The 11665-nt window shown below is 32.2% G+C and overlaps 1 protein-coding gene across 5 annotated transcripts; it reads right to left on the bottom strand.

The window, feature by feature from the left end:
* Positions 1-1524: 1524 nt before the first annotated feature.
* LOC106767490 (transcription factor MYB65) lies at positions 1525-6525 on the bottom strand. Of its 5 annotated transcripts, none has more exons than XM_014652585.2 (5): positions 6163-6525; positions 5988-6093; positions 4416-4787; positions 2391-3390; positions 1525-2137 (listed from the first exon to the last, which is right to left on the bottom strand). In XM_014652585.2, exons 3-5 carry the CDS (start codon positions 4767-4769, stop codon positions 1824-1826), a joined length of 1668 nt encoding a protein of 555 aa, XP_014508071.1. In that variant the 5' UTR covers positions 4770-4787; positions 5988-6093; positions 6163-6525; the 3' UTR covers positions 1525-1823. The 5 variants fall into 5 exon arrangements, with proteins under 5 accessions (XP_014508071.1, XP_014508146.1, XP_014507995.1 ...); XM_014652660.2 differs by having other exon boundaries at positions 5988-6072; XM_014652509.2 differs by having other exon boundaries at positions 6247-6525.
* Positions 6526-11665: the final 5140 nt, after the last annotated feature.

Below are 11665 nucleotides of genomic sequence, written 5' to 3'. Positions count from 1 at the left end.
TAATTTATTTAATTTTCGTAATAAAAACAATTGCTTATTCAAAACGTCCTTAACTAGGATGTTACATAAATCACTAATAGAAGATGAACAATGTGTGTTATATGTTAGATTGTGGTTTTTTAATTTTTTTTTTTTAAATTTCTTTTAATTTAAAAAAAGTTGCCCATATTTCAAGTAAACATTGTACCATGTCACAATATTACTGTCATGTGCCAAGTTAGTGTTATATGTCAAGTTAGTGTGAGTACCACGTGTCAAGTCATTATTAATGTCACATGTCAATATTAATGTCACGTGTCAATGTCTTGTATTCAATTTAGTCTCAATTTCATTAATTTTGTTCAATTTAGTCCCAAATTTCATTAATTTTGTTCAAGTTTTAATTTTAAATTTTAGAAGAAAATTTTTTCATTATATTTAAAATTGGTGAAAATTTCATTATTTTTAAAAATCAAACATAATTTTAATAATTATATTCGAATAATATAGTCAGTACAAATAATTAAAAAAAAATTAATAAATATGTACTATTTAATAAAAATAAAATTTAATAATAAAATTAGAACTAAATTGAATAAAATTAACAAAAATTGAGACTAAATTAAATGAAATTAACAAAAATTTGTGATTGAATTGAATATAAGACACTGACATGTGACAATGATACTAACTTGACAAGTGATACTAACTTGAAACATGTGACATAATTTATACATGAACAACAACTTGTTTCTAAGTTAATAAAAATTAAAGAAAAATTAACAAAATTAATAAAACTACGAATTGACAGTGACACACGTTCATATTCTATTAATAATTTAAACACGATTACCAAAAATAATCAAATTAATCAAAATTGACAAATATTAAGATCATATTGAACACTCAGAAAAATATGATCAAATTAAACAAAATAAACAAAAGTAAGGAATAAAATTGTATTTAAACCTAATTATTTTTTGATTATCCTTTTTTTGACTGATATGGGAAAAAAAGTGTTTCATGTCTATAAATAATAGTAATAATGGTAAGAGGTACATATTCATTCTATATTTGATACTTGATATTGATTTATAATAGATAAAAAGATACTAACATTGATTGGCACAAGTAGTAATTAATTCGCCGATCTTATTACTTTCAAAAATATTATGAAGAAGGAATATTACATCACGTAGTAAAGAGTTTGGTCACAGAAATTTAATTCAACAGTTTAAACTATTTTTATTATAAGAGGAACAAAGATAATGTTGTTAGCTAGATAACAGCCAAGTTCTACCATAACGAGTCAGCTAAACGATGAACGAATTAAAAAATTGTTTGCTTAAATGATAAAAAGGCGAGATGCCAATTTTTTTTATCATGCACCCATTATTAAGACTTTGCAAGTTAGCCATGATCCAAAAATATAAATGAAACTTAAGATATTTTAAGACAGATTAATATTTTTTGGCCTAATAATACGGATAAATGATAAATTATCTGCTCAAACAAAAAAATAAGCAAAGAAATGTAAAACATTCTTAACCCATCCAACCATATGCGTTCCAATGTTTCAACTGCAATGCAGTTAAACAATTTAATCAGAATCTGCAAAAGCATTTGTGTCCACAAGATTCGTGATGGTATACAATGCATGCAACACCCAAAAAGAATTGACAAAGCCATAAGAAAGCATTAGTCTGACCCTTTTGTCTGTACTATAAATCACACTCATAAAATCTTCTTCAGTCCAGCAAATATTGACATTGGACAATCTTGTTTAAAGAATCAACACAGATCTACTTATAATCGAGTTTGAAATCACACATCTTGAAGTGTTCTTAACCAAGATCGGATAGGTGACAGAGGGCATGCATATTATTGGCTGCCGATGCACAAGAACCAAAACCCCACACCTGACTTGACTGAGAAGTTCCAGAAGTCATATGCTTATGGTCAGCGACAAAATCGTCTCCAAGAAGGGTAGTTGTTGTATCAGTTGTGATGGCCTGGTTCTTGCCATGCCCAAAACCTAGCTCATGCCAATCTGAAGCAAACAATAAGTCTGGACGAGTGAAATTCAAGAAGGACAAGGTTTGATTTTCACTGTCAGGAGTCCAAACCTGATCAACAAACTCTAATTTTGGAATGTTGCCTGCACATGAATTAAGGAATTAAGGAAAACCTAACATGCGTCGTTTCATTAAAATTGATAAATGAATTCATAGTGATGTACCGACTCTAACATATAAAATAAGTATTACCAAGTATCTATGGACTCATAATATAACATGAAATCTCCAAAATATTTAAGAAATTTCAGATTATGCCAAAGAAGTGTGTGAAGATTTATAAAATGTGAAATGTTCTCAATAATCATTCCCCATAGCACATTGAAAATTACTAACCAGTAAATGTCTGGAGAGATAGCTGTTCGTCCAATGAATTCTCACTGCCTATAAGAGCAGGGCACTCATTCAATATTGAAGTCGCACCAAAGGGAGATACAGGGTCAGCGTAATCTTCCCATTCTGTCTCGTATACATTCAAAGCAGAGTTGTCACCTCTGTCACCAGGGGTTGCAGTAGAAGAATTTGAACCTTTGTCAGAACAATGGTTCCTTGAACTGCTCAGAGTCTTTGCCTGATAAAGTAAGGCATCCAGCAGGCCACTATTTTGTGGAGAAGAACAATCTGACTCGAGTGTACTAATTGGTGTATGAGACTGAAAGAAATCATCGACTGACTCGAGCATAGGAGGCGGGGGAGATGTACCCCAGCTACCTAAATGAAGTTCTGGATATTGGAGTGAAGGGAGCTCCAACTTCACAGCCTCAAAAGTTGGCTTAGAAGTAGAGGAATTGCCATTTGAAAGTGAATGGCTGTAACACATTGAGTTGTGTGAGGATGGACCAGGATCAAGGAGTGCTTGCATTCCAAATGAGTGTGCAATCTTATCAGAATTATTGTCCCGATTTTGACATAATGGATATAGACCATTGTTTTTCTTATCCTTGGAACCAGTAAACTGTATTGTTGACTCTCTAAGACGCTTGTTCTTAGGTGATGCTGGTGGCATAATGCTACAATATTGAGAAGAAGAATCAAGACCTTTCAGCATATTGCCACAAACAGAAACATCGGAAAACTTAGGTGCATAAGGTAAGATTCCCTGATTATCCTTCAGACTATCAAATATACCACCATGTATCTCATAACTATTTTTCTGCAACATATCAAGATGCATTCTATTGCCACCATTAAGTCCACCATTGCTTTGGTTACGCTGACTCTCTTGAAATCCTTGCAAAGATACTTCTGGAGGGTAAAGTGGCAACCCAGCCCGCTGACGCCTCTTGATCCGGGTGTTCCAATAATTCTTAATCTCATTATCGGTGCGACCAGGCAACTACAAGCAAAAGAAATTAAACGTTTATAACAGATTGAGGAAAAAGGGCTTATAATATTTAGAGGAAACAATTGCAGAAGAAACTGATTGCCCCAATAATAAAAACTTAGACGCATTGAATGATGGCCATACTTCAAATGTTCCGATAGAAAAATACTAAGATATACTCATGTTGCTTGAATAATTTAAACCCCTCAATTTTGAAAGCCGTGAGAATTAAGAAAAAGCAAAAGCAATGAGTTTCTTTGCAATTAATTTAATCCCAAAAATGAATGAGTTACAGTCCAGTTCACTATGATTACCGTAGATAATGAAGTTCGCACTTATCCATTATCAACTGAACAAGTTTACTATATTAATGCAATTGTCTTTTCTCTGTTTTGACATGATAATATTAGACTCTTTTTTTCCTGGTCAAGGGGCACAAATCCAACAACATCCAATAGAATGTGACACGGGCAACCTTCTAACCCTTAAAAATTAACAGTTACCATGACGCATTCTATTACGTTAATATGTAAGATTATTACTAATGTAATTTGAAATTGAAGTTGTAGATGTAATAGAATTACAAATCACTTACAAACACAAAAAATTAACAACTGCGATGAAATAAATGTCTCCCATGTTACCACAATAATGGTTATTCAACTTCCTTAACCTGCTCCATAATATCCAGAAAAAAGCTTCCAAGATATTGTAAAGCTTTATATTGCCAAAAAGTTGACATACAAACTTATTACACCGTCAAATAACAGTTAAACAGAATGAGCGATGTTATAAAATTGGGAATCTAAGAGAAGACATGTAAACTTTATTCTACCACATTGGTTAGAGTAGACCCCTACGTCAATCTATTTGCAGTTAGCTCTCCAAATGGAAGTTCCTCGATACAATACTAGATATTACAGCGGTGACATCACTGATAAAGAATAGAATTCAAATATTTCATGAAAACCCTCAGAAAGAAAAAATTACAACTATATACACAAGGCATATAAACAAATTAAATAAAAAATGCTTACATGTGCTGCCATGCGTGCCCATTTGTTTCCCATTTTGGCATGAAGTTCAGCAATGAACCGCTCCTCTTCTGCAGTAAATGCCCCTTTCTTTAAATTTGGCCTTAGGTGATTAGCCCATCGCAGCCGACAACTTTTTCCACAACGTAATAACCCTGTGTGCTTCTGAACTGCATTCCAATTCCCCTCCCCATTTTTGTTGACATAATCCACCAAAATATCATCTTCAGTTGATGTCCACGGCCCTTTCTTCAGAACAACGCTGGTACTTCCTTCATAACTCTCACCATTCGACTGTGCTGCACTCATATCACTGGGAAGCACTTCATCCTCAATTTCATTATTCACTCGTCCCATCTTATCTTTTTATAATTCCTGCCCAAAATATTTCACAACCACGAAGGAAATCCTTAAAATTTACAGAACCGAAAAAGTGTAAAACCAAGAAAAGTCCCTGCTCCACATCTCTTTATTTTTTATTCCTTTACTTTCAGATATCTCTTTTGCACAGGGGAAGGAGCATCCAACCTCATCAAGATAAAACGAGCCGAATTCCATAAAGTGATTCACACGACACAGAAAACAAGGAATGTTCTTTATGATGAAGACACTTTAAAAGCTAAAAAGGAACTACAACAGTAAATAAATTGAAACGAAAATAATCACAAGCATCATATTATATCGGGTAAAGTAGTAAAAACATAAATACCCAATAGCAAAGTTTCTCTACTTCATCAAAACCTGAGTCCGATTACTTAATGATGCTCTGCACTGAATATTGAAATGCAAATTTTCCAGACCCAATAAAAAAAGAACTAACCCATCACAATCCACTTAAGCACGATACTAATCATGCTTACCCATAATACCCGATCAGGAATCAAATATACCCAATCACGTGATCATTGCACGCGAAAAAACACAGCATAATTTTCATCCCTTAAAACCCACAAAGACCAAGCATGCACACTTATTACAGAATTCATTCTTCCCACCAACCCAACACCCCAAATCCGGTCACTGCAACACAGTACACATTTATTACAATATATTATTAACAACCCAAGCAAGCAAAGAGTAAATGCATATAATACTTCCGTCCCTTATTAAGCCCAAGCTTCAAAAACAATCATCGACTCTGACCATTTATTACAAAATTAGCAACCCAAGCAACGATTAAGAAAAAATGAAATTTTTTTCATTTAATACTGTGTTATTAATTAAGCCAAATGTTTTACAAAAAAAAAAAAAAAACTGCGATTCTGACCAGTTATTACAATATTGAGAAAAATAAAAATTAAACGGAAAATACATTTATATACTTTCGTTATCTATTCCGAACTGCGATTCTGTCTTTCAAAGTTTGATGGGGTTTCTGATTGTGACAGTATTTGTCTGTAATTCTTTACAATATCAAAGAACGTGTAATTCTTCTGCTTTTAACGTGAATATTTAACAATGGATCGGAAAATCCCACCACACAAATTAAGAGAAGCAAGAAAACAAAACAAGAAGGGCAGAAAAACTAAAAAATAAAAATAAAATAAAATAAAACAGAAACGCTCGAGACGATACCTGAATACGACGCGACGCAACACTAGAATCCAAAACGACTCGTTTTGCGCGCGGCGAATATAGGAGCGCCAATTGAGCTCGGAAGCTGAATGAAACAGTGAAAACCCTGTTCCCGAAATCAAAACAAACAAACAAAAAGACACAAAATTAATTCCAAATTCAGTCACGTTGTTACCGAAAGCGACGAAGGTCACAAAACGACGCGTTTAGGTCATTTTCGTGTTTTGTGTTTGATTTTGAAGAGCCCTGGGAGACAAACCTCGGATCGGAGCGAGGGGCAGAATCGTAAAATCTGAGAATTGGAAGTATGATTAGAATTGGGAAAAGCGAACGTGAATTGGGAAGAAGAATGATAGGAAAATGGAAATGGAAGATCAGAACGACATCACATTGGGATGTGTGTAGAGAGAGAAAGTATGATGGGGAGTGAAGAGAGGAAGTAGGAGAGAGAAAGGGAACGAAATGGTAGTAGCGCCCACACACCGCACCACCTTTCACTTCTTCAATTTCAATGATTCTAAAACCAATGTTGTGTGTGTGTTTTGTACTCTTCCTTATTCACTTCTCTCTTTCTTCCATTAATTTTATACCTTATTGCTTTTATTCTTCATTAATTTATTAGTTAATGGGTGTTTGCCCTATGAAAGAGGTTTCTAATTTATTTTATTTTTTTTGGAAGAAGAATAATTTTAAATTTCTCCTCTTTCATCATTAATTTATTTGGTTGTGATTTGATAATTTATGTATGTCGTAGTATATTATAAAGATAAAAAAAACTCTTATTTTGTACTATCATGTAAATAAATAAAGAACTTAATATATAATATTCCACTTGTTATTTAAGGAATTAAAAAAATTATGAAAGAGCATGACGTATTGCATTAAAAAGGTAACGAATGCAAGAGAGATATACTTCTCTTAAAATGTAAATTACATTCGTACTTTCTTTACTGTTAAACTAGATATACTTAATTGCTTATTTTAGTAAAATAATATTCATATTTTTTTCTAATTTTTTAATAAATGTATACTCTCTATACATTTTAATAAATACAAATAAATAAAACACATAATTTTTTTTAAAATCAAGATCACAACTAACTCGTAAATACATAAAATATAGAATCAATTACAATCTAGCTTTTGCAACGTCACTTTATATGCTCTCTCCTACGAAATAACTCAAAATGTAAGCATTCCTAACTTGCTCGTGAGAAACCTAATTTACAAATAAAACATATAATTACGGACCTAAATGAGTATAGATTAATCTATTAAGTTCAAATATCACATGTAGATGCAGAACTCACTACATACAAACCACATTAAAGAAGATACATTTAAGATCTAAGAAAAAATAAAATAAACTCAAAATTACAATTTGATCAGATCAAATTATCCTAAACTTTATTATTTTCTAAATTACGTTCTCTTATTGAAAAAATAATGAGAAGTAATCTCATAATTTTAGAGAAGAAGTAAACAAAAATAAAAATTTAGATAAATTATGAGCGTTGTAAAATAAATTACTATAGTTAAAATTTTAACTTATAAAACAATCCTTGAAATTTAACTTTTATACTTTTGAAATTACTTTTAGTAAACTTAAAAATTGAATGCTACATTATTAACCCTAAAGAAATAGATATAAACTAATATTTAACAATTTAAATGTTTATATAAATTATTTCCTTTCTACATTATGCATATTCATCATAACTTTTTCAATAACGGATAGTATAAAAAAATTATGCGGTATAAAATGTAATTCTAAATATATTTTATTGTTTTTTTAATACTCCATAAAGTAAATGTGAGATTTATAATATGATAGCTGCTTTTTCTTTTTCAAATTATACTTTTTCATTAAAATTAATATATTTTACATAAAAATAAAATAATTATTTTTAATTGATTTTCAATTTAGATTAACTTGATTTGTCCTTCAACTTAATACTGACTTAACTTAACCATTTACTTAGATCGACTCAAGGTCTTGATTGACTTAGCTCGATTGATTCATTTTAATCTTTGGACTAGGACAACTTCGGCTCCACCATTGGTCATCACTAACTAGTTTCAATAATTGGATTATACTTATTAGTTTCAACTTTCATTCCTGACTGACTCGATTCAACCTTCAGCTTTAGTCTACTCGATTCCATTCTTTGGTCTGTATTGACTCGACTTGATTATTTGACTCAAGACAACTCTTTTTGACTTTTGACCAAAGCAAACATGTTTTGACCTTTGGTCGGGGTTGATTCTTCTAACCACTTTCGACTCTTCTTGACCTTCGAATTGTGGTAACATAACTTGATTCATCCACCCCAACCGATTCAACCTGGTTATTTAGTTTGAGTTGACTCAACTTGACCTTTGACACTGGTAGACTTGACTCTACATAGACCAACGCAGGTATTGGGCCAATTTGACTCAACGTTCAACTCGACTAACTTTGCTCGACCTTTGAATCTAGGTCAACTTGGCTAAACTTAAACGCACCTTGATTTTAGATTTTCAAAATTCAAAGAGTAATGTAATCTAAATCCAATTCTATTTAAGTGGATTAAATGTAAATGCAAAGTGAATTAGGAAGAGAATGTGCGTACCTTATTAAAAAATATATGAAAAGAATTATGATGGAGGAAAAAATTTCTCGTAATAGTTTGTGTATAGAGCTAGATGGAAGATGAAGATGATGACATTGTAATAATGATGAAGAACGAATGATGATTAGTTTTAAGTGTAGAGAAAAAAGGAGGTATGAAGTTTAATGTGTAGTGAAAAGTTATGTGTGTTAGAATTGAACAATGGTGTATAGAAGAAAATATATGTCTTAGAAAAGAGTGATGGTGTTGAAGAGAAGATATATACACTAGTGCAAAAACGCTGTTTAACGTCGGTTAATTTGGGTTTTTAACGTCACTTTCACATCCGACGTCTATACGGGTGACGTCTATGAGACGTCGCAATTCCTCAGAACCGACGTCCATATAAACGTCGGTTAACGATATCCACTGACGTCTATATAGACGTCTGCTTATACTCACACTGACGTCTAATTACTCTATATAGACGTCCACCTTTGCTTAAACCGACGTCAACATGAATATATATTGAGGTTGAAAATGGCACTAATCGACGTTTATGTTCTTATAGATGTCGGACCAGGCACTAACCGACGTCTAACAACGGCGTTGTGTTTTAATGCAGTTTTGATCCAGACTTTCGGTAGCATTGTGTAACACTCTCCTCTCGCTAGTTTCCCCACAAAAAAAGATTGCGTCTTTTGAATCTTCTAGTGCTTTCAACCCAAAACCGAACCTGGGTCCATGGCTACTTCCCATTATTCAACCGCAACAGAAAAAAATTACGGTGTCGAGAAGTAGACAAGGACCCAAGTTCCATTTTGGGTCGGAAGAACTAGAAAACTCAAAAGATCGTCACTCTTCTTGTGAGGAAACCAGCAAAGGGAGAATGTTGCACTATGTTACCCAAAGAGAGGATCAAAACTGCACTAAAACACAACACAAAGAAAGCAAATTTTAATCAGTTGAACGACAAGATAATCGATAAAAAACTAAAGAAAGTTTAAACGGTAAACAAAAAAAAAACCACGCACCTGGGGTGCAAGAGAGAAAANGGAGAGGACGAAGACAATGACGTTATGAGAAACGACAATGCAATGCCGCAAGAGATAAAAAGTAGAGGTGCGCAAGTGAGTAAAAGAAAAGGAGAAACAGAGAAAAAGGAGAAGAGATGAAGACGCGATCAGAAACTGAATGGCGAGAAGAGTCCCCGGTCTATTTAAAATGAAATGGGGCGTCGGTTGCTCCAGAAACCGACGTCTACAGACGTCGGTGTTTCAGGGGATCCGACGTCTAGTCTACGTCAAGAAGCTGAAAAGATTGACGTTTGATTTCCTGTCATGGGTAGTTCACGTCGGTGCCCCTCCTAGCCGACGTCTAAAACCCTCGAATTTGGTGAAAATAATCAATTACAAGAACTTAGACGTCGCTTACGTTCAGAACCGACGTCTAAATTAAAGAATTTTTGTCTTCCCGCCTTCTAGACAGGCCTTAGACGTCGTTGTTTGACTATGTGACGTCTAAGCGCCTGGGAATTACGTGAACAACATTAATTGTAGCCCAGTCGACGTCGAGTTTTCAGGGGATCCGATGTCTAAAACGGACGTTTGATTTCCTTCAGTGACTTGAACGTCGGTGCCCTTTTCTAGCCGACGTCGAATTGACTGTCTTATCACATACCTCAAGGTCTTGGACGTCGGTTTGCGGCAGGTGCAACGTCTATGATGTCATAGACGTCGCCTAACACCGAAATTGACGTCTAGTTTACTATTATATTTACGATAATGCCATCGTGCAGTAATAGACGTCAGTTTTTCATGAAACGGACGTCTTATGGGTGACGTTAAATAACGTTTTTGTACTAGTGGTATGCTTTAGAATGGAGGGAAATTTTTTTTGTAATTGAAAAATATGTAGATATTTATAGAGTGATGCATTGAGAAAGTGATTAGATAAAAATAATTAAGTAAAGTGAGTGGTAAAAAACTAAAAAGTTGGTGGAAAAAGAATATAAAAGGTGGATGGTGAAATTAAATGAAAAAGTAGGTGACATGAAGGGTGATGTGGAATGTGACATGGAGGGTGATGTGGAGGGTTAGGTTTCAGAAGAAAAAACTATGAGTAAAACATAAAAATGTTTCAGGTTAGTTGGTCTAATGGAAAGAGGGATACAAGTGAAAAATGGAATGATATGGTTTTAAAATAGTTAACGGAATGATATGGTTTTAAAATAGTTAAATTGATGATAGAAATAGTAAATGAATAATATGTTTTTAATTAATTTTTTTATTTTTAATTGATTTGGTTAATCTCTTTTTCTTTTGTTTTTTTTTTCTTTATTTATTAGTTTCATTGTTTAATTTTTTTTCAAAAATTAATTTCTAATTTGTTTATTTTTCTAAAACTTTAATTTCACAACCTTATTTATTATTTATTTATTTATTTTTAAAAAGGTAAAATAAAATTATTTCATCATGTTGAGAGTAAATAAGGATTTATTGGGATAATTTTTTTCCAACAAAATTTATAGCACACAAATTTAAAAACAAAAAGATATTCTAAAATTGATTTATATATCTATACGATATCTAAATAATTTTTAAAATAAGGGATTTTTATAAATTAATTTCCACATTGGTTTGCAATAAGTTTATATTCTTTTATAAGAATTTAGAAAATTCTTGAAAAAATATGTACAGTTAATACTTAAAAATTAATGGGTTAAACATGTTTTTTATCTTCAAATTATTATAAAAAAAATTGTATTTTATCTCTAAAATAAATTATAAATTATAAAGTATTTATTCTCTCCACTTTATAAAAAGTAAATGTAAAATATCATTCTTAACAAAAATATTTTTCATATATNANATACTAAGTTTCAAATTATAATATAATCTTTGCATGCCATTTATTAGAGATATGTTTTGTTGAGGAAATCTCTTATGAACTAATAATAATGAAGATTTATAATATATAAGTGGATGCAAAACTTACATACCAGTTTTGTAAAATTAAGTTAAATTTAAAGTTTAGTTCTTAGGTTACAATTCTCAGTAAGTTCATTACAATTCTCGACACACATCC

The sequence above is a fragment of the Vigna radiata genome, chromosome 1 (genome assembly GCF_000741045.1).
Source record: "Vigna radiata var. radiata cultivar VC1973A chromosome 1, Vradiata_ver6, whole genome shotgun sequence".
NCBI classification, from domain to species: domain Eukaryota; kingdom Viridiplantae; phylum Streptophyta; class Magnoliopsida; order Fabales; family Fabaceae; genus Vigna; species Vigna radiata.
This window is presented reverse-complemented; position numbering and strand designations above follow the sequence as displayed.